Below are 24,343 nucleotides of genomic sequence, written 5' to 3'. Positions count from 1 at the left end.
TGGCTCAAGTTATTTCGATGGAAAGCTTATTCTGAGATTTGGTAGAGTAATTTATGGGATAATCAAAAAGAAAATCCAAAAACGCACAAAACTTTTAAAAAAAGGATTTTTGTTGAGCCCAACAGTGATTTTCGAAATTAGGGCGTAGCCGCAATGCAAAGAGAAATCCTAGAGCTTGTTCTTTCGATTCAAACCTTCATCTGAGATTTGAGATGTTACAAATTAAACAGAGGCGAAGCTTGGCTTTGCAAACACTAGCGAGAACACAAAAAGCAGCTCTATAAAGTGCAATAAGAAAAATTAGAAATGAGGCATGATTTATTTTAAAAAAATCGATCACATCTGAGATTTGAACCTGCAACCTAGAAATTAGAAGTTTTAAACACTAACCACAGCCACGGACGCTGAATAGGCCCCAAACACTAGCCACAAATAAAGCAGAGAACAGATGCTATGCAATTTCCAAGGCTACAGTAAAATTTCCAAACAAGAGAACACTTTTATTAGCGTTAAGTTAGAAAAAAGAAGGTTCGTTAAAATACACTAAGCTTCTCAAAAGTGTAAATAAATTTTGAAAACATCGTAAAAAGAAAATAAGATAACGAGAAGAGTCATTTAGTTTCAAGTAAATTTTTCGCTAGAGATTTGTTAACGAATCTGACTCTTGTCCTTATTGTAAGGTAACGTGTAATTGGTAGCTTCAAAATCACACTGTCAGTGATATAAGAGAAAGGCATTATCTTATAAATTAGAAACATAGGCGCTACGCGCAATACACCGAAGGCATAGAAACTGAATAAATACATACATAAATAAATAAATAAACAAATAAACGCAAAACTGAAATGTACAAATAATTAAATTAACATGAAAAAATATATATCTCATGAACAAATAACCAAACAAACAGACCCATAATATAAATAAATGAAAGTAAATGAATTAAATAAATACACATACATAAATAATAAAAGCAAAACTAAATAAAAGAAAGAATAATTAAATAAATATAGAAATAAATATCAACAAATAAACAAAACACACCTGATAAATAAATAAGCAATAAAAAAATAAATCAATACATAAATAAATAAATAAATACATAAATGAATACATAAATAAATAAATATATAAATAAATAAAAGCAAAAGTGAAATGTACAAATAATTAAATAGACATGAAAAAATATATATGAACAAATAACCAAACAAACAGACCCATAATATGAATAAATGAAAATAAATAAATGAAATAAATACACATACATAAATAATAAAAGCAAAACTAAATGAAAGAAAGAATAATTAAATAAATATAGAAATAAATATCAACAAATAAACAAAACACACCTGATAAATAAATAAGCAATAAAAAAATAAATCAATACATAAATAAATAAATAAATAAATACATAAATAAATACATAAATAAATAAATAAATAAATAAAAGCAAAAGTGAAATGTACAAATAATTAAATAGACATGAAAAAAATATATATGAACAAATAACCAAACAAACAGACCCATAATATAAATAAATGAAAATAAATAAATTAAATAAATACACACGCAGAAATAATAAAAACAAAACTAAATGAAAGAAAGAATAATTAAATAAATAAACAAAACACGTGATAAAAATAAACAAAAATAAATATGTACATACATAAATTATAAATAAATATAAGCAAACTAAACATAATTAAATAAATAGAAGAACAGATAATTAAATAAATAAAGATGAACAAATAAAGAAACAAACATACGCAATCACGTGACATAGCGCGATATAGTCCAGCCCACATGATAATTGATAACTGTGGACGTTATTTGTCGACACTTGACAACAGACAACATTAAAAAAAAAACCGTTACACGATACCATAACACCTTGACTAAAGTCTTCGGTGTAATGAACCTCGGAAAATCAGAGCTAGCTCTGACATGAGCGCTGACAAGTGGGCTTCGTATACAGTGTAGTGAAAGAAAGAAAGAAAGAATTTATTTTCTCGATTGGTAAATACATTGACAAAATTAAAGTAATTTATATACAATCCAGAGGGACAGCAAACGAGACCATGCGGTCTACCAACAGCTGCCCTTTAGTATAACATCAATAGTAAACAGCATTATGGAAGAAAAATAAATTTGAAAAAAAAAAAGTTAAAGAAAAGAAAGAGAAATTGCGAACATAAAAAGGCCATATTTTCTGCGTTTTAATGGTGTGTGCGTGTGATCTCTAGTGAATTATACCTATGACCTGTCTCTCAACCATGAATATCAAAACACTTTTTTTTAAATTTTCTAAAAATTTTCTAAGTTTTTTCTAAAAAAATTTTTTGTGAGAAAAAATTCAAAAAATCACAAAAATCGTCATATCTCCTGAACTAAAAGGCTCCAGAGCATCATTTTTTTCGTAGTGTATCCTTTTGTTTAGTAGCATCCATTCTCTATTTGAAGACAAAAAATTCATGGCAAATATAGGGGCGGTCTTCTAAGCACTGTCGCAATGGGAGGGCGGAGGGGTTTACTTGCCTGCTTTGGGTCTTCTTGAGGCACTGGAAGCACGAGTGGGTCTGGTGTAGTAGGGGCTATCTTCGTAGCCTCCTTGATGGGTATAGGGGGTGTGTGGTTGGTGTGCGTGTGAATTTGAGGTGGCTGCTTGGGGCACCATGGAGAGAGAGATGGAACTGCCTCTGCTGAAGCCACTTGCCCCGCCACCAGTCAAACTCTCTTCGTTCTCTATCGTGCTTACGGCCGAACTACTGCTCCCCTGCTGTTGCCCACGCCTAACACAGAAAATTCACTGCTCCATCGGGTATCAGTTTGTTAAAGGCCAAATTCAGCATTTTCAAAACCTTTGGTTTGATTTCAGCAATAAGTGACTTCAAGGACCAAAACTTTAAAAAAAAAAACTACGAGGACTGCTAGAAACTTAAAACGCCCACTAGGAACAATATCTCCTAGGTAATGAATTGTGAATGACAGGTTTGGGCGAACGCTTGGGTCTATTTGGTGTAGACATTGAGGAGGGCAATGCATCCGCGCCTTCATTGGAAACGATTCGGTTTGTCTAGTGACATTGAGATCAAATTATTCTTTGTGGCATATGACAGGGAGTCTAGGAAAAAAACGATCGACAGTAGTGCACCTGATATCGCAAATTTTACTTTTTTAAAATTTTGGAAATAAAGTTTACTCTAAAAATGATTTATCCACAAGGAAAGGACCAACATAAGAGTTGCTCAGCTGATCACGGAAAACCGCTGTCGTGTCCCTGTTTAAGAACTAATTACAAACGGTTCGTAATTTTGATGGTTATTTTTTATAAGAAATCAGAAGGGGAGAAACAATAGCCTCGGACAGCATTTTTTGAATAATTGCGACCAGAGAGCTCAAGCAAATTTGGTCAAGCTATTGAGGAAAGCTAGGTTGACGGTGTTCAAAAAAATAGCGTTTGAAGGAATTAAGCTTTTGAGGGATAACTGAAACGCAATAAAGTTCCGCTGGGAAATCTTAAAAAATCCACTTTTGAATTTCCAAAAAAAAGATGTCCTTAGAGATCTTTGAATTTCTAGAACAGTTTATAATTGAAACCTTTTGGATAAATTTAACCAATTGTGAGAAAACTGGGTCAATCGGTAAAGTTCATTTCGCATGGAAGTCTGAAAACTAAACTCCACTTTTGAAACTCTAAGTCGATCACGTTTTTCGCGACCTTTACACTTTTGCTATTCGATAGTGTAGTTTGAAATCCTTTTAACAAAGGAAATCAACTGAAATTGAAAAAATCTAACCGCAAAAAATCATATGGGAAAAAATTTAAAAATGATCACGCCTACGCGTTCATTGGCACTTAAAAAACAAATGAAGCCAAGAGAAGAGTTTTCTTCAAAATCGGTTTCTAATTACACACAAAATCATCTGTGACGTATTTAGAACTCTGGTTCAATTTGGGAGATTAGAGACAGAGGCGAAATTGTACTTCGCATACACAAGCAAAAATATGACCAATAACGCAATTGGAAAAAATTGCATGAGAAAAACGTTGAGTCTACAAAATTTCTTAAGTGACGCACGCCAAATGTTGACACATTAGCAGTACCAGTCACTTTAAAAAAAAATTTCAACTAATATGCCTCAAATTATAGAGCAGTCTATGGAGCAGTAATAACACGAATAAAGTAAAAGTAATAAAAATAAAATGATTTTTTTTTAATTCGAGATTTTTCGTGACAATGATCCCCCAACGGCATATTAAGTACAAAGTGATAAATTTCGCTCCTAGTAACAAATCAATTATAGCAAATAAGCTTCCTTCAACCAATTTCGAACAATTTCAATGACGGATTAAATCTCCGCTTACGCGTTAATAGCGCGAAATATATCGCGCTTTAATTGTCCCAAATTGGCCAAAATGGTAATTTTTAAACCCCCATAACTTTATGAAAAAATATCACAGGTGAAACATCTTTCCAATATTAAGCTCAAGACTACAATACTTTTTGAATGATATTTAAAAAATCCCGTCAAGAATGGCTAGTTAAAAAGTCGAAATTTGTCTGAAGAAAAAAACAACCCGAGCACAAATATTCCCTTACTTTCGTTACGAAAGTCAGAACAATAATAGTCTGTGTTAATATCCTTAGAATTGGCTGTACTTAATAGCTGGTTATTGATCAAAATGAACACTTTCAAAATGAACACATTTTATCGCAACAATATTTGCGTCGTAACAATATTTGCGACTTTGGTTGGAAAAAAAGATAGTTCATACTACGACACAAGCATTGCTTGTGTTAACAAAGACTAGCGTATTGATAAAAAGAGTAGATTAATCAACAACGGGAACAGTACCTGTTGAGGGCAGCGAAGGAGGTCTTGCACGACTGTGGTCGCTGTCTCTGCCTCTGCTGTACAAGCCCACTCCCGGCAGTGCCCGTCCCTGTACTTGTGGTTCCTGAAGCGGTGGATGTTGTCGGTCTGTTTAGTATGCCTGCTGCAGAAGAGGAGGAGGAGCGTGTGGCGCTCTGCTGCTGTACCACTTCGTACTGGGTACTACCGGGTGTGGCTTGGTAGGAAGCGGAGGGGGCGACTCCTACAGCAAAAAAAGAAGACATAAAAACCCACTAGTTTTATTTATAGAACCTTTTCTGATAGCCGAAAAAAAAGACGAAAATCTGGAAAACGGAAAAAATGTATCGAAGTTTAGAAAAAAAGATCTACCAACTGTTTCATATCTTTGTCTATATATTTTTTTTAAATTGAGTTCATTATCAAATGAAAAATGGCCTGCAGACACTTGGAAAGGTGCCAATGAATACAAGGAAACCGAAAACAAATGTCTGACTTGTTTTTAGAGAAAACGTCAGCTTTCTAATTTCAAATCAATAAAAATGACCTTGAAGCACTTTGAAATTTGATAAAAGTTTCTGAATGACCCGTTTTAATAAAAAAATAACCCAATTTGAGAAAACTGGATCATAAAGTAAGTTTTTTTAACTCCGCTGAAATATCTAAAAAGTAAAATCCACTATCGAATCTGGAATTCAATTACATTTCTTCGCGCCATTTACGTTTTCTTTATTGTAGAGCGCACTTTGCTTTTTAAGCATATGAAATTGAATTGAATTTAAACGAAAACAAAAATCAAACCGCAAAATGTCGGAGTCTGGAGTGAACCAATTTTAAGACTTCCCTAAAGGGAATCATCACGACCTATATAAGTAGCTTCACTACATTCATTGACATTTAAAAAGTCAACCTCACTCCCTTCAAAATACACATACCAAAGAAACTTTTACAGCTGAAGTTTAAAGAAGCTAAACAATCTGAAACGACTAAGTCGATATAATATGAACTGTAAACTCTTAAGCCGAAGAGAGCAAAAAACGGAAGAGTTGAATCACAACAAAAATTAGATAACAAAAAAGACGCCCGAATTTAAAAAATAAAAATTATTATTATATCAAAAATATTCAGCCAGAAGCCACAACAATCTTGAACCTTATGCATCACTCGCCAAATACTTTCGTAGACGACAGACTGTCAAGTCAAAATTGCAACCAAAAACTTTCCAGAAATGTATGTTTACTTTTTCAAACATTTGTAGACGGTAAAATGATACATTGCGCCCTCATCTTGAAGGGATATAAAAACGAAACTGCTTAAACTTATTTATGACGCTAAGATGCTTGAAAGCAAGTAAAAACTACGGAGCAAAAAATCAGAAAACGTGCACCACAAAAACTGAATATTAATGCAATTTTTATCACAAACCACTTCAAATTTTTGTCTGTTCGAACAACAAATATATAGCGTGTAAAAACAAAAAATGACTTGTTTTTGAAAACTTTTGAAAATCAAAGGATAACTTATAAGGCTTTAAAGCTCTTTCAAGCTCGAGAACAACTGATGATTGACACATTTCCGAAAAATTAATCTCATTTGAGATTACTGGGTCATTAGGTAAAATTTATTTTCCACTGAGAAATCTATGAAATAAATTCCATTTTCGAAACTAGAGGTCGATCACGTTTTTCGTGAATTTTACACCTTTGCAGTTCAATAGTGGAGTTTGCCTTCCTTTTAAGAAAAAAATGAACTGAACTTCAAAGAAATCAAACCGCGAAAAAATAATCAAAATAATCATCACGACACCGCGTTCCTTGGCACTTAAAAAACAAATTAAGGCAAGAGAAGAGAGAAACAAAAATAAGCTTGCATGGAAACACTGCTTGCATTAGCATCAACAAATTTTAAGACTTTTCAGAAAACAAATAACCAAGACCTATATTAGAGTACTCACTACAAAATGCATTTGAAATGAAATAATAAAAAAGTCAAATAGCAACAGTTCTGCGTAAGATTTTACCCTCAAAATACGACCACATGTTTTTTGCCATCTAGGGCAAAAACAAGCGACTAGCACGTCCATATATTATCCGCTGTTGAGGTGTAGTGCTTATCACGTGGCTTTCTGATTTGTGATGCTCTCAACATTGTGCATAAGAAACAAAATTTTATTCAAGCTGTTAGCCTGGTAAAAGTTATAATCTTTCATTGATAACTCTTGGCAAATAGCTATTTTGTAAATTTCAACACAGAAGCGAAACTGCACTTTGCAAAAAGAGCTCTTAACGCGGAAAACAAAGTGAAGTAAGGAAAAGGTTAAAAATACACCTTGAAAAAAATCGTTGAGTCTAAGGGTATCACGCTCTTACATCTGCTCCACGACCGCTTGTAAGTTTATTAACAGCAGCTACCAATAACGCAGCTACAGTTTCACGTCCTCGCATCTGCGCCACGGTCGCTCGGAAAAAAAATAGTGACTTGGTCAAAGCTGGATCTATTTTTTCTAATATTTTTCATCATATTGTACTAATACGGAATTGCGTAATTTTTAAAATTTCAAAAAAAAACTAATTTTACGCCAAATTCGAGTGTTTCTCTGCTTAAATCGGGGGTTAACCGCTTAGTAAAAGGAGAAAACAACTACTTGCTCTTTCAACTGAAGTTTTTAACTCAGATTTGGCTGGGTAAATAAAAAAAAGTGAAAAAGATTCCAAAAATTAATCAAAAACTCATAAACTTTGCTTTTACAAAATCTATGAACTTTTCGCTACTAAAGCATGGGAAAGCCTCTGCTTTCCACACCTTGATTTTTAGATGGAAGATTTCCGCATCCTGATTTTTAGATTGAAACCTTAACGTCAGATTTAGCTAGTAGTTTTCGAGAAGTGACAAAATTTCTCGAATAAACGGTAAAAAATTTTTTTTCCGAAGTCTAAAATCTATATCAACTTTTTTTTCAAAAAAAACAAGGTAAAACAGATTAAGCAGGGACAAACTAAGCATCAAGTTAGTTTGATTGAAATATCAATCTAATAATCAGCAGGTTACTTTTTGAAGAAAAAAAATTACAAAAACGGGCAAACAATCAAAACTTGGACCATTTCTAAGGCCATACTTTATGAAAACGCAGGGTTTACCCGCTTGAGCAGGTGAGATTTGCATAACATATTTTCTTCAGTTAAACCTTTAATCTCCGATTTAGCAGGGCAATTTTTGAGAAAAGTCAGAAAACTTAAAACTTAACCAAAATGTCAAAAATGGGCTTGTTTGAGTTCATATCCTTTTTTTGCCAACTTTAGGGAATAGCCGCTCAAAAAAAACATCCGCATAATTTTTTCTTTTGAACCTTCATCTCAGATTTGTGCATTTAATATTTGAGAAAATGAAAAAATCAAAACAAGTACGCCAAAAATCTCCATGAAATTTTGGAAGACCGTAGAACGTGAGGTAAAGTCAAGAGAGACTAGCAAAAGATGCAGGCACATAGAAGAGCAGCCGGTTTTTCCATTGATACCATTTTTTTGGTAGTTTTGGGAAAAATTGAAATTTCAGCGAAAAGTGCAAACATTTTCCAAGCGTCGCAAAAAATACGAAATACGAATCCCATACATTTTCATAATCCATGTTTTTTTTCGAACCGGTCCTAACACTAGCCTAAAATAGAGCAGCAACATATGCCATTAAATGGTTTATGCTTAAATAAGCGTAAATTTGATTAAACTGAAATATACCAAAAGTGCCACCAAATGAGCACTTTTATTTGCGACTTAGGTTCGAAAAAAAATTCTTCGTAACAATACACTACACTTCGCTTGTGTAAAAACACGTTATGAAGAAATGTTACAACTTAGATGAGAATGGATTGCTACTAACCCGTGACGTGAGAGTAGGCAGATGCATGTGCATCCAGCTCCTCGTGCCCCTCCTTCTCCCATCTGTGGGGGGCAAAGTGGCCACTTCCTCCGTGACTCCCATTGGACTTGCTGTTGTGCTGTTGGTGGTTCTGGTCCCCCTCTGTGTCTGCTGATGATGTGCCTCCCAATAGAGCCGAGCTGGCATTGTTAGCAGAATACTGCCTTGTGGCATGCCTCTTAGCCAGACGTTGCAGTGCATCACTGATGGCTTGCTCGCTCTTGTTCGTTGTTATTGTTGTGCTCCCACTTTCAGAGCGATTTGTGCTGTTGTTGTTGTTGTTGTAATTTGTAGTAGATGACCACTTGGACGAGGCTGTGTTCGACCTCCCATGATGTCTGTTGTTACTTATGGGAACCATAGTCTTCGTCAAGTTCTCACAGTAGATCCTCGCCGCTGCATCCAATTGAGCCGAGAACGGGCGCGGCTTCTTCCCCCGGTTCATTGGCGTACCACTAGTGGTAGCCCCACTCCCTTCAACGAAACATCTCATTTTGGCTTGTAGCCCACCGAGCAGCCTACACTTAAAGTGCACCATTATCTAGCAAGACATAGTTTTTGAATAATTGAGAACGAAAAACAAACGCCGACTCTTCATTATGCCGCAAGCAAAATAAGCAGAAAGATGTAAATCAAACACTCGTAAATCAATCATTTAGCCGTTTTGGTTACATCAACGTAAACAAAAATGTGGAAAAGGGCATGTGAGGATGAAATCATTCCTGGAAGCAAATTTACCGGGTATAACAAAGCATCGAACTCAGTTACCCAACTAGATAACGCCCCCTCCCCCACGGCGCATATTTTAAAGCACATTAGTTCTGCCTAAATGCAAGCATTTCATAAAATGAAAAATTGAGTTGCCCCAGTCTAAATTCAAAAACTCCGCTGAAATGGATTTAACTAATTTTGAGGAAAAAGTGCTAAACAAACAAAAATTCAGTCGCCTTAACAAATACTTCAGGAGTCTATGAAAATTTACCATTCTACCGGACTAGATTATTTTAGCAAAAAAAAAGAAGCTAAAACTGAAACCCAAAAGAAGACCTGTTCGATAATATTTTCCAAATTGTTTTCCACACTGGAGTCGCCGACATCTTAGAACCTCACCAAAAACAGGCCATGGTTGAGAAGTATGAAAATAATGAACTTTACTGGCATGCTAGCTTCACCCGATCCAAAGGAAGCATGCGGTTTAGATTTAAAAAAAGATACGAAATACTGTTAATTTTGAGTTGCGGGCAAGCAAAATCTATATTTCTGATCTTTCTATCCTGTTAAATGAAAAGTTTTTCCCCGCAGCTTCGAACGTAGGGAGAAGGTGACATGCTTGATATTGAGAAAATGCCAACCAATTAATCTTTGTTTAACTTCGTCATAAGTGGAGTTTTTCAAAGCTCGCCAAGGGATCCAATAATGCTAATAAATTATATTAACAACAATAAGACTTCAATCGGTCACAGCTATGCAGACAATTACAAAAACACCAATAATTTATCTGTAAACATGTCGCAAAATCAGAGGATATTCGAAAAGAAATCGGTATAAATCACAAACTTTTATGAATAAAAAACGCGAAAAGAGCAATTTGGGCAACAAAGTACTTGTTTTTCGTGGAAAGAAATTTCTCATCAATAATCAGCACCAGAGCGAAAATATCAGAATATTGGCTATGTGGTACCATTTATCACATACGGATCTCAAGCTAATTACAAACTTGAGCTAGAAAAAACATCAGAAAAATGCATTCGCGAGCTTTGTCGTCATAGATACACGACTATGACTCTTGCGATGAGGCAAACAAAAAAAACGGAATCTAAATCGGTTGAGTTGGCAGAATGAGGAAATACAGTACAACGAGTTGGACCCGTATATATGGAGCAACCTTCGCCTTTGCAAGCAATGTACCGCACATGGAAATTTTATTATTCTCGACCAATTAGGAGGTCATGCCAAAGGGTCAACCCAGAGCAGACCAATCAAACAAATTTAAAGACAAACAATGAAATGTCAAGTTTGAGTGTGGTCAGTTTTTCTGACATTTTCCTCCAAAAAAATCAGCATTAAGCTCTTGTACTACCTGGTCTACAGTACCAATAACTAATCTATAACGCAGAGGCGAAGTTGCGCTTCGCATACACAAGCAAAATATGACCGATAACGCTACTGGGGAAAAACTGAATGAGTACAACATTGAGTCAATAAAACTTCTTAAATAACGCACTCCAAGATTTACCAACTAATTTACCAACTAGCATGCCTCAATTTATAGATCGGACGCATTTTAACTAGTATACGAAAAAAATCATTAAAAACATTCTTACTTTGTTGCGGGTCTCCTTCCCTACCTCTACGCTAGAGATCCATGATACCTTGAAGCTAAAGTGCTATTTGTAATATAATAGTATCAAAATGAACACATTTTGTCGCAACAATATTTGCGTCGAACACTATTTGCGACTTAGGTTGGAAAGGAAGAGAGTTAAACCCTTTAACACAAGCTTTGCTTGTATAAATAGTAAGGCAAAACGAAGAACTTAAAGATCTCCTCTTTCTATGTTATCTACTCTTTTCAATAAGTAAACTGAAAACTGAATCAAGGTATAAATGGATGAAAGGTTTATATTTGTTCCGCTGAAAACTTAAAATATATATCTCCTTTGAAAACTGAAAGTAAAACAAATCTAACAAAAATTGAAATGAACATCAAAAATCAAAACAAACCGCGAAAAATCAAAGATGAAAATTATCAAATTTTTCTAGAGAAAAATCAACCTGATCTAAATTAGCGTCTTCACTTTGTTCATTGACACCTGAAAACTGTTAATTTGAGTTAACATAGCCAACGGAGAATTCAACCCTTTTTGAAAAGTGTCAATGAACAAAAACCGCAAGAAAATTAAATTATGCGGGAAGCAATCTTACCTTTAGGCTTCTAAGAAAATTATACACAGAGGCGAGGCGGAGCTTCGCACCACTGGCGATACAACAAAAACATGATAAAATTCAGCACTCGAAAAAAAATGAAAAAAGTCAAAATTGTTGAAAAAAAAACTAGGTCTACTAAAATAAATATTTTCCAATGTCTCGACAGAAGTTCATTCTAGGCAATTATTCCAGACATTTGAATATTAAATTAGCAAAAGACGAAACATGAGACGATGAAAAAAAGCCGACAGTCTTTGAGTAGAAACAAGTTTAGACAAAAAATATGATTCTATGAAAAATATTTTCAGTAATTACAACAAACAACACAAGCACTTGCAACAATGAAAATTGCCTATAGCGCAAAAAAAATCAGATAAGTGGCCACAAAGTCGGCACCTTTGAGCAGACATTAGTTAAGCCGAAAAAGATGAAATCTTTCAAATCGCTCCCTAAAACTAGGATGAACATTTGCACTTGCAACTGCAATTTGATGTGGCAACTTAGCCGACAAAACATCCGCAGACAAACGAAAGTTCAACAATTCTTTCTTACCGAAAAAAAATTCAATTGCGTACATACAAAAAAACTAGGTCCAGCTGAGACTCGACCGCAGATCTTAGGGAAGGAACTGGAAACGGGATAAAAAGCCTGAAAGAAGTGAAAAAAGAAGTGAACCTGGAAAACATGAAACTGAAGAAAGTCTTGTTCCCGATTATAACACACTTGCTCCTGCAAGTGTAATCACCTTTAATTTCAAAAATCGTATATAATATGCCTTTTTCTACAGAAAAATAAAAATTTCCACTTTGAAAAAAGTCCAGCGCATTTTTCGCGCTATTTGCACTTTTTTTACAGACGAAAGTTGTCTTCCAATTGGCAAACTAATTTGAAGTCAGCTTAAAAAATATAAATCAAGCATCGAAAGATCAATTTGAGCGTCAACAACTACTAGGACTTTTCGGAAAAAAGAACACACAGCTAGGTAAGTGTATTCGATTTATTCGTTGACTTTGAATTATTCTACCCTCATTTTGGGGAATCTGAGCTCTCGGAGTTTTTGGTTACGTCAGCAGTATTTCTTCTTTTCGGAGCTAGTTATGGAAAAAGGAGTTTTGTTGTATGTAAATTTACCTTTCGCCGAGTGGTTTCTACTACTGGTGATGCTGCTTCTGGTCACAGAGGCGGGTGTGAGGGTGGTGTTTGCCTCCGACTGCGACTGAGCTGAGGAGTATATGTTGGTGGATGTTGCTGTGGACCTGGAAGTACTGGTCCTTATAGACCCACTGGCTGTTGCATCCCCACTTGCCGACGGACTCCACACATCTCCACTGCCACCTCCTCTGTCCTCTCTAGAGCGCGAGTGTGGCGAGGCGGAAGGGGAGCGACTGCAGCTGCTGCTGGGCATGAAGGGGGCGCCTCCTTGGCCAATAGGGGAGTAGTTGGGTCTATGTTGTCGATAGTGACGACTGCCACTGCCGCCCGGTCTCTCCGCCAGCCGAGAATTGCGGTAGGGGGATGAGAATGAGGAGCCAGCAGCTCCAGCTACAATGAACGAAAGAGAAACTTATTTTGAAAATTGCTCATTTTAAACGATAGACACTTGAAAAACATCTGACATAAATTTATGTACCAGAATCATAGATTAATGTGACATATTTCCTAGTTTTCAAAAAAGAATCAAAATAATACTGTAATAGATACAATCTAGCCATTCTAGCCCTTATGATTCATAAAAAAAACTTAACATCTAGCCTTGGCAAACTCAAATAAAGAATTGACAAACTTAAACTATAGACAACAAATGGTTAAAAAGTGTAAGAAAGGAACTATTGACTTATTTTTTGAAAAAATTTCAGCTTTCGATTTTCAACAACAAAATCTATGGTCTTCACCCTCTTTGAAATTCAAGATGAATTTATGATTGACATTTTTTTAAAAATAAGATTAACTAACTCAATTTGAGACAACTGGATCAATGGGTGATTTATTAACTCCACTGGGAAATCTTAATATTAAAGAAGTCGTTCACGTTTTCAGCGCCATTTCCTTTTTCGTAATTGGAGAGATCTGAAATTAACTCAAAAACTGCCCACGTACCTAAATGCATTCATAAATGCACCAACACAGTTCTTTAAAGCAATTAAAGAATTTTTCCTGAAAAAGTAAAAAAAAATCATGAAGACCTATATAAGTGAACATCACTTCATTCTTCTACATTCAAACAAAGTAACAGAGCCAACAGACAGTTGAAAAAAGGTCAATAAGCGAACTGAAAAAAAAAAACAACTGAAGTATTTTTGAAAAAATCGAATCTATAATTTTTATGACTGACACATTTTTGATAAAATTAACCCAAACTGAGAAAACTGGATCAATGATTCAACTTTTTATTCCGCTGGGAAATCTAACAATTAACTCCACTTTCAAAAATAGAAGTCGTTCGTTTTTTTCGCGCCATTTCCACGTTCGTATTTGGAGAGTGCTATTTACATAACTTTCAGCAGATGAATTTAATTTCAATTGAACTCAAAAGAGCATTCATGACTAAGTGCATTTATCAATGCACTAATACGCAGGGCATATCAAAATACTATTGCAATATTATTGCTTTCCGAATTTTTTGGCAATTAAATATTGTTTTTTTTTTCACATTTACAATATAATATTGCAATATATTGCAATACTTCCGAGAAGAAAAATGCAAGAAACAATGAATTGGAAACAACTATTTAAAATTATTTTTGTCAATACATTCTTTCACGGTATTAATGTCCCAAAATTTATGATTGTAATGAAGAAAAAGTTGCATTTGCAGATTAGCAGGCAGCATACTTTTTCGATAATCATTATAAATGGCTGGAAAATTACGTGCATTTAACCTAAACGCTGCTTTATTAATCAAATTAAGTATTGCAAAATATTGCAATATATTGCAGGATAAATATCAATATATTGCTTATGATAATTGTTCAAAATAGAATATTGCAATATACATATTGCAATATATTGCAATAGCAATAGTATTTTGATATGCCCTGCTAATACGTATGAATACACATCTGTAGTTATTAAGAGCATTTTAGGACTTTTTCCTCAAAAACAAAAACAAACAAAAATCACCAAGACCTATATAACAGCCTTTTTTACGTTCATTACTCTTAAAACGCAGCAAAACTTCAAGGAATGCAATTAATAACACATAACCGGAGCATAATGAAAGGATTTTCAATTACAATTAAAAATGCTTAAATGATATTCAGACTCCGTGTTGCGACAACTAGTTCGACCAAAAAAGCACAGAAACAAAAGTCCAAGGATTTTTCACTCAGAAATATTTCCGTTCACAAGAAAAACAGGCCCTGCCGGGATCATGGACCTTTGTATTCGCCGGAATGTGCCTTACCTCTGCGCCACATCTGCGGATTAAAACCTTCATTTTGATTTTAAATGAGGCGAGGTGTCAAATGAATCAAGCAAATGAAAATTGTTGGCCAGAAAAAAATCTGCATTCCGATTTGACGACGCTTGCTTGTTGCAAGCGTAAAAACAGTATCGAGAGTTACTTTATATAATTTAACTGCGAACTTAGAACATACGTAACCATTGAGATCGCAAAGAGCTCTTTCAATTGCAAAACACTTATACATATGGCTTGTTAAGCAAAACTAAACCAACCATATTTGAGAAAAGCTCTTAAAATTAACATAGAGGCTAAGCTTTACCTCTAGGCTAAGTGGGAAGCAGTCTCTAAGTCGCAGAGGTCTGTTCATAAAGCAACTTCGCAATTTCTTAAAAATGCATAAGAAAATTATTTACGGAAAAAAATCTTGTCCCTTTTCCATGTTCATTTGCGGAGTGTTAATTGAGCTCTTCTTGAAATTTGGACTGGAAAAGCTATCAAAAATTAATAAGTATGACACCCTAGAGAGCTGAACTCAATGCATATCATATTTCAGCTGGGCATGCAATGAAAGTGAGACTTCAATTATTTCCTTCTGTAGTTTTACCGTTTTCTGTGATGACCTTGTGCTATCTATACCAGCCTATAGTGAAATTTCCACAAACCTGGAGCCAGTCTCATGAACAGCTTCAGAAACGCTGAACACAGACACATATTGCACGCTACATTCGGGAAACATTAATTGCAACTAGTTCGAGTATGTTTACATTCTGACTCTCCAATAAAGTAACGGAATACTTATACTCGATTTGGCTCAGAAATCATTTCAGCTCGGATACTATTCCGAACTGGACTGAGACAAGCATTCGATCTAATTGATTCGTTGCTAGATGCGCAAAAACATTTTGCACTCGACATAGCATGTGAAAATTTTCAAATTCAATCTGCAAAAGCAAATGCAATCATTTCTTTTAAATCAAAGGCTAAATCATAGACTTTAAAGGACAGTCAAAACAATCAGGTTTTCAATCGCGAGAAGAGAATTCACTCTTTGCAGTGCAGCCCGCGCATGTTTCCTCGAGAAACACTGTTCTTTTCGTGAGCTTGGTAGCCTCAATTAATAAAAGTGCCGATGTTCATAAACACAAACAAAACTATTAACCATTTTATAACAACTAACAACAATTTTAGATTCTTTTGCAATTGATTTTTTTTCAAAACTCACAAATTTGCTAAAACTGGGTCAATGGGTTATGTTTCAACTCAGTTGAAATCTGACAAAAAGAAATCGCGCTATTTACATTTATTTAAATTGAAGACTGTATTTTTCTATGATTTGAGCTAAATACAGTGCTGGTTTAAATTAACCCGACAACCGAACAGAATTGAAAATTTCAAAACCGTTAGACAAAAACAGATCAGAACAAAAGTAGCCTAAATTTTTCACAGAACTAATATGATGCAATTTATTTTGCAGAATTCGGACCCAATTTTTTACCCTACAAGAGGGGCGTGTCTGGCTCCTTTCATTCAATCAAATATGAAACCGAAAAAATCGGAGCAAAAAATGAGCAAATTCTACAAAATAGAACCTATTATCTAGCCCAACAAAAACTAAGGAAAATATACGGAAAGTGTTGCAAAAAAAACATTTAAAAACTACTAGCGCTTATCGCACCTTCGGTGCTTCGAAATTTTTCGACAACTCATGAAAAACCGCATATATTGGAAACGACATCTGTAAACTTTTAGTGTACTCTGACTGCACCCGATTACAGGGTTGGTAATTTCGAACTTTTATTTTTTTTTAAATTCCCATTTTCAAAGCGTCATTTCGAAAACTTTAAGGGTCTCTGGAGAAATTTGGAAGCCAGATTCGCAACCACTGAGAGTCCCTGAGAGCACCCCACTATAGGGTCAGGAATCCAAAATTTTGTGAATTTTTTTAAACCTAAGTTTCCCGAAAAAAAAAATTGAAAAACGTCTTATCTCGGAAACTAAAAGGATTTGAGCATTCATTTTAAGAGGAAAGATTTGAGACCCCTGGGTGTACGCTGACAATAAGATTGTATCTTCATCAAGTTAGTAGTTTCAATTTTTTTGAATTTCTTTGTAGATAAGTTCCTAGAGAAATTTTGAAATAATCGAAAAACTTCACATCTCGGAAACTAAAAGCATTTGAGCAGTCGCATGTGGCAAGATTTGCAACTCTTTAGTGCACCCTGACAACACCGAACTATAGAGTTGGGAAATTCAAATTTTGAAAAATAATTAATTTGAACTTTCTGAAAATTTTTAAAAAGTCACAAAAAACGTCACATCTCGAAAACTACAAAGAATTGAGCAGTGATATTTGGAGGCAAAATTCGCAATCCTTGGGAGTACTTTGACAGGACCTAACTACATGATTGGGAATTTCGGATTTTTAAAGAATAATAATAACTTAAGTTTTCTGAAAATTTTTAAAAAATTCACAAAAAAACGTCATATCTCGAAAACTACAAAGATTTGAACAGTCATATTTGGAGGCAAGATTTGTTACTCCTTAGAGTACTTCGATAGCACCCAACTACAGGGTTGAGAACTTCAAGTTTTGTAAATAATTTTGTTATTTGAAATTTTAAGATTTTTAAAATAATTTTGTTATTTGAAATTTTAAGATTTTTAAAAGTCTTAAAAATCGTCTTATATCGTTAACTAAAATGATTCGGGCATTCAAAATTGGAGGCAAAATTTGCAACCCCTAATTCGATATTGGGCTGCTTAATTTAAACTTGGTAAAATAACCACTAAACTCAAATTAGAAAATCGAAAAAAATTCTTAACCATTGCAATACACGATATAGCTTAAACATGCAAAAATAATACGTTGAAAATGCTTAAACATGGCGAGATAGTGAAGCCCGCATTTAAATATATAATAGATTCTTAAATCAAAGTATGGCATTTTACGTGTAAAGTATTTCCAATAATTTTCCAATTTTCTTCAGTTTGTCCGATTAATTTGAAACATAGGCAACAAACAGTTGGAAAAGAGTAATGAACGCAAGAAAACAGAAAAAAAAACTTTTAAATTTTAAAGAAACAAGACTGCTCGTATCAGGGCGAAGCCCTGAAAGTACCGACTGCCTTTTAAGGTCTATGGAGCATTAATAAGATGAAAAATTTCAATGGAATAAAAAAAATGAAAAATTTTTTTTGAAAAAATTTGAGATTTTATGTAAAAACATCCCCCCACACGTCATATTAAGTACAAAGTGATAGATTTTGCGCCTATTAACAAATCAATTATGGCATATAAGCTTCCTTGAACCAATTTGGAACGATTTCTAAGACGGATTAAATCTCCCTTACGCGTTAATAGCGCGAAATTGATCGCGCGTTAATTGTCCCAAACTTGCCAAAATGGCAATCTTCAAACCCCCATAACTTTACGAAAAATGATCAAAGGTAAATTATTTTTTCAAATTCAAGCTCAGGACAACAATAACTTTCGAATGATATAAAAAAATCCGTCAAAAACTGCTAGTTAAAAAGTCGAAATTTGTCTGAAGAAAAAAAAACCCACCCCGAGCACAAATATTCCGTTACTTTCGTATCAAAAGTCGGAACAAAAATGTATGCCCTGAAAACTCTTGGAATTTCTAGAACAATTTATGATTGAAGTTTTGTTGATGAAATTAACCCAATTTGAGAAAACTGGATCACCAAGTAAAATTTTCATTTCGCTGGGAAATCTCAAAAGTAAATTCCATTTTCGAAGCTAGAAATCGATCACGTTTTTCTGACTTAACACTTTTGCTCTGTTCGATAAAGGAATTCACCTTCCTTTTAACAAAAGAAATGAACCGAATGAAAAAATCAGAAGCCAAACCGCGAAAAATCAAATTTGAGCGTGAACAAAATAGTCATATTCTTCATGAAAAAAAAACAAAAGAAAAAATCACCAGCAAAAAAAAGTTATACACAAAGGCGAAGCACTTGCGATACAAAAATGAATGACTATGATTAAAATCAAACAAAAAAATTTAAATAGAGAAAACGCTTCAAAAGTGTGAAGTCCAAAAAATGACATCTCAGCTCGTATATTCGTTTTTTTTCGCAAAAAAAATCTGCGAACAGCAAAACGCATCAACAGATATTTACTTTAGATCCCATTTTGAAACATAGGCGTAGTACAATTTTGCGTACCATTTTCTTGTTCGTCACTGAAGAGCAAAAATGAAAAAGAATTTTAAGATTCATAAGTGATGTTACTGCTGAGAATACTCACTACGTGAGATTCTGATTATCATACCAGTTCCAAACAGTAGTGCACACCATTAAAAATGTACTCACAAATTGCATTCAACAGATATAATTTCAAGCCTCTATTGTACAAAATTTCTTTTTCAAATTGTTATAGTTTAAATGAAAAGTTTTTTAATCGAATTTTTCTTGGATTAGTTTTCTAAAATTAATAGATGAATGAACTTTTAAATTGATTAATCAAATAGACATGAGTGAGAAGATATGAATTACTCACATGAGTTGGTGTCGAATGCCAGTTTAGCAGCAGAGGCTTCTGTCGGTTTCTAAAACAGACAGTTTGCACATCATTACACTGGGCGGAGGGGAGATAAAGACACATCCTAGTAAAAAAAGGGCGGAACAAGCGTGCAGATGGGCAGCAGGCGAAGGTGAGCTTCAATCAAATTTCGATACAATTATGTAGGCTTATAAGTACAATTAAACAAAAAGAATGATTAACACGAATGGGGTCTTCCTAAAATTTATACGATATGCGAAAGCGATGCCAATTAACATAAATTCCAAAACAAAATACATGGGTTGTGAATTCTTTAGCACGCAAGGAAAATAGTCAATCGAAGATTGGAAAAGAGTAATGAACGCAAGTAAACGAAAAAACACTGACTTTGTTGAAAAAATCCCAAATTTCGAATTTCAAAGAAAAAAATAGATACTCTTTAAGCTCTTTGAATTTCTAGAACAACTTATAATTGGCATTTTTCGATAACATGAACCCACCTTGAGAAAACTAGGTTAATAGGTAAAGTTTTTATTCAGCTGAGAAATCTCAAAAATAATTTCCACTTCCGAAACTAGAAATAGTTCACGTTTTTTCGCGCCATTTCCACGTTCGAATTTGGGAGTGCTATTTACGTCACTTTCAGCAGATGAATTTCAATTAAACCCAAAAAGTGCATTAAACCTAAGTGAATCACTCACTATTTTAAGACTTTTTCCTGGAAAAAAAATCAGCGAGACCTATATGAGTCTTCACTACCTTCTTTACTTTTAATAAAGGAACTATCCATAAGATAACAGCAAAATCACAAAGTTTGATGTCAATATAAAATGGGCTAAAAATACACTAAAAAAACGAACAAGCAGAAAAAACTTTTTATGCAAACACAGATGAAAAACAAGGATAGCCGGTTACTGTGCAAGTAGCACAGAATGTTTCGACCATGGTCTTAAGTTTTCTTTTCCAAATTAGTGTAGTTTTTTCGGCTTGGTTTGATAAAAGTATCTGACATATAAATATAATTTAAGCATATTAGACAGTCATAGTAATAAAGGCAAATTGGACAAAATTTTACTAGTTTTACATTCTTACATTAAGTTTTAAGGTCCTAAATCAGGCACAATTCAGCTGTTGTAAGCCTGCTCACTTCTTTATTCGCTCGAATTGAATTGATACGAAAAATTAATATGATATATCACTCAACTTAGTCCGATGATTATTTGTGGTACCTGATTTTGCGTGGAAAACAAAAAGAAAAAACTAAAACACACCCGAATACAAAGTTCCTCTCCATTTTCAATGGTCGGAACAAAAAGCAAATATATGATCGACCAAATTTTGTAAAATTGCCACCAAAATATTAAACAGAAGACAGAGCAAATTATAAAAAGCGTCAGAAAAGTAACACACAAAATAAGTTAATAAAATTTTTCTGATGGATTAAAAAAAACCAATAAAGGAAATCAAATTTACACTCAGAACTACACACGCAGTATTTTCAAGCACAAATAAAGCATAAAAAGGATAGGATCAAAAATTGAGAAATCAACCAGGACAATAACCGTGTAGCCATAAAAATAGAGAAATCAAAGTGGCAAACAAAAAATTAAATACTTTTTAAAATAATATACAAAATTACTGCCGAAAGTTGCAGAAGCTTTAAGGACATCAATTTTTGACGATCATCTCCTTTCGAGATCAATGGGAAGTTTTAAGAAAAAGAATGATAAATATTCAGAATTCACGATTTTCGTGATTTTGAGTTCTATAAAGCATTCCATTGATACATGCTTCCGAGAGATTCAAAACTAGGAACCTCTTGCTTATTATTTTGTGCGTTTGAGAATTTTTCAGAATTCCTGAAAACTTCAGTTTCGACCATTGCAACACAGAGGTGAAGCTAAGCTTCGCACCACTTGCGATACAAACATAAATTTTATAAAAACCAAACGGAAAAATCGTTTTTGTCAATAAAAATTGTAACAAAAGCCCAAAACGAAAACGTCCGGAACAAAATTGCCTGACCATTAGAAACGCGGCAAATAGCTTTGGGCAAATGCTGACCATTAGAAACGCGGCAAATGCTATAAAGAAGCCAAGTTTTCAAAAAGTCCTTTCTGCGGAACTGAGCCGACAAAAATTAGCAGACAGACAATTATCTAAATTAGCCAAAATTTTCTATTTACAAGAGAAACAAGTCCAACTGGAATCGAACACCCGGAAATTGTCGTCTCAAGCATGGGGTTACAGCAACTTGGAATACAGCTGAACTATCGAGCTACGGGAGCTAAGCCGACAAAAATAAACAGACGGATGATAATCCGAAAAAGCACAAAAACTATAGTTTGCAAAATAAGGCCCGGCCAGATTCGAACCGCAAATTTTGCCATCAAGCATTTATTTTATCTCTACACCAGGTACGCCGGATATTTGATCGGATTTGAATTTATAATTATCAAGCGGCAACAAAGCCGAAAAAATTTGAGCAGAAACCCTTCATGCCGAAAAGAAATTCAAAAAAATTCAATGATTATTAAAAATTTCAAGTCCCTTTTCCCATCAGAGCACACATACGCGCACAAAAAAAATTTTTTCTGACGTAATGACGCAAAAAGAGGCCACTTAGTTGTTAATTAGGCCAAAACTTTTTAAGCCGATAAGAAATACGATTTAAAAAAAAAATTCAAGAAATCGAGCTGGTAAAATTACAAATAATGTGAAAAGCAAATTTCGATTCGGCTGGATTTTTAAAATGATAAAAACAACTGTAGTTTAAATAGTTTACAGCTAAAATGAACTGTTCCTAGATGTGGCAACATATCCGATAAAACATAAGCAGACAAATAATAGGCAGAATTTTTTTTGAGCCGTAGCAATAACCGTTTGAAAAAAAACTGGTCCAGGTCAGATTCGAACCCAGGAACTTTACCGTCCCAGCCGCATTAGTTACCACCAAGCTAAGCGTGTAAGAGACACTTCAAATTTTGAATTCATTATGAACCAAGTTACCATCAGTTTGATGAGTCCTGTGGACAAAGCTGTTCACGGGAAAAAAGTCAAGAACCCAATTGCAATACCCTTGCAATCGCGAGGGTAATAACCAGAACTAAGCACGAACAAAATCTCATATTTTCACTCTTAATAGGCTACGCTACGCAAAGACTGCAGCAACAAACTTTTAAGGTTTTATGGAAATGAAAACATAGCGAATAATGGGAAAAGAGATACGGAATTCAAAGAGACATTTGATAATAAAAAAGTTTAGAAATTAGAGCACCTCAGCTCTTTAAAAATTAGAGCACCTCAGCGCCGAGAATCCACTCTGATGAAACGTTTAAACAGAACTAAAACAAGTTAGAAAGCTGAGCTAGAAGGTAATGTTTTTTATTTCCACTCGGAAAATGAACATTTACATGAACATATGAAAAATCAAGCTCCGTTTTTCGAGCCATTCCCACATTTGCTATTGGCGAGCGGAATTTCCATTTCACTGGGCAAAACAAAGATAACTGAAGATGAAATCGAAAGTTTTGCCGACAAAATAAAAAAAAATTGAACGGAAATACATTTAAACACTTTGTCCAAAAAAACCACGACCTTAAAAATTTAAAACTCACTCCGTGCTCACTAATATTAATTTATTGAAGACTAAAATATTCAGTACTATTATATTTGCACACTTCGAATTAGAGTTTCGGAATAATTTCCACTGAGAAATATAAAACTAAAATTCACGTTCGAACCTTTAGAAAAGATTCGTTTTTCTTCGTACTATTTCTGCTTCCTTAAGAAAGCGTAATTTGCCTTCCTTTTAGCGTATGAATTTAAATTGAGAATAAAAAATTGAAAGTCAAAGGGCAAAAGATCAAATTTGGTGTAAAAAAATTTTCAGTTTTTACTGAAGAAATAAACCAAAATCAACATGACCTATTAAAGCGTCTTCACTATGTTCATCGGCAGTTAAAACGTTAAATAAAATATCAAATTTATCAAACTTTTTAGTAAACAATTTCTCGTAAATTTAAGCATTAGATTTGAAAAAGTTAGTGATACCAAGCGGTGTTTCGCATCACTTGCAGGCCAGGAAAAATAGTCACAATGTAACACAACGGTAATGTTTCACTTAGCGTATCGAGACAGATAGAGTTTCAAAATGAAGCTTGGACACAGAGGCGAAGCGGTGCTTCGCACCACTTGCGATACCACACACACATAGCATTTCAAGCTAGCAGACAGAAAATGAAACATAAGCCACTAAGTCGAAAAACAATTAGAACATTTGGAAAAAACCATAACTACAAGACTTTCAGAAATTTAGCTGTAAAGATGTTCAATTTAAAAACAGAAACACTCGCGTTTAATAAGTATTCAGACACAAAAATTGATCGGCAACTAAGCCGGCAAAAATTGGTTGGACTACCGTCGAGCAGTTTTTTTTTTCAATTGGATATTTTTGAGAGTTCCGAAAATATAAACTTTGACGCTCTCCCTCCGCAAACACACAAGAGTAAAAATCTTTTTTTTTCCTTTAAAACAACGCTTAACTAGGTCACTTACTCGATAAAACATAAGCAAAAAAACTGAAGCCAAACAAACCAGCGAAAAAAATTACAAACTTAGTAAGTGTACAAATTACACTAACAAATGAAACCTCTTTCAGTTACAATAAAAATTACTTACGGCCCAGCAAAAATCCGTAACAAGGAAGCCGACCAAACATA

At 34.3% G+C, this 24,343-nt stretch overlaps 1 protein-coding gene across 4 annotated transcripts in view; it reads right to left on the bottom strand.

The window, feature by feature from the left end:
• The window catches only part of LOC134842618 (serine-rich adhesin for platelets-like), a 72,304-nt gene that overhangs the window by 1,059 nt on the left and 46,902 nt on the right, over positions 1-24,343 (bottom strand). For all 4 annotated transcript variants that reach the window (XM_063859037.1, XM_063859038.1, XM_063859039.1 and 1 more), the window contains 5 exons: positions 19,620-19,668; positions 12,826-13,236; positions 8,728-9,240; positions 4,858-5,098; positions 2,536-2,789 (listed from right to left, as the gene is read on the bottom strand). In XM_063859037.1, the coding sequence (XP_063715107.1) occupies positions 2,536-2,789; positions 4,858-5,098; positions 8,728-9,240; positions 12,826-13,236; positions 19,620-19,668 (1,468 nt within the window). The remainder of the gene's footprint in view (positions 1-2,535; positions 2,790-4,857; positions 5,099-8,727; positions 9,241-12,825; positions 13,237-19,619; positions 19,669-24,343) is intronic.

This window comes from Symsagittifera roscoffensis, chromosome 3 (genome assembly GCF_963678635.1).
Source record: "Symsagittifera roscoffensis chromosome 3, txSymRosc1.1, whole genome shotgun sequence".
NCBI lineage: Eukaryota > Metazoa > Xenacoelomorpha > Acoela > Convolutidae > Symsagittifera > Symsagittifera roscoffensis.
The sequence above is the reverse complement of the archived record's forward strand: the minus strand, read 5'-3'. Positions and strand labels throughout refer to the sequence as shown.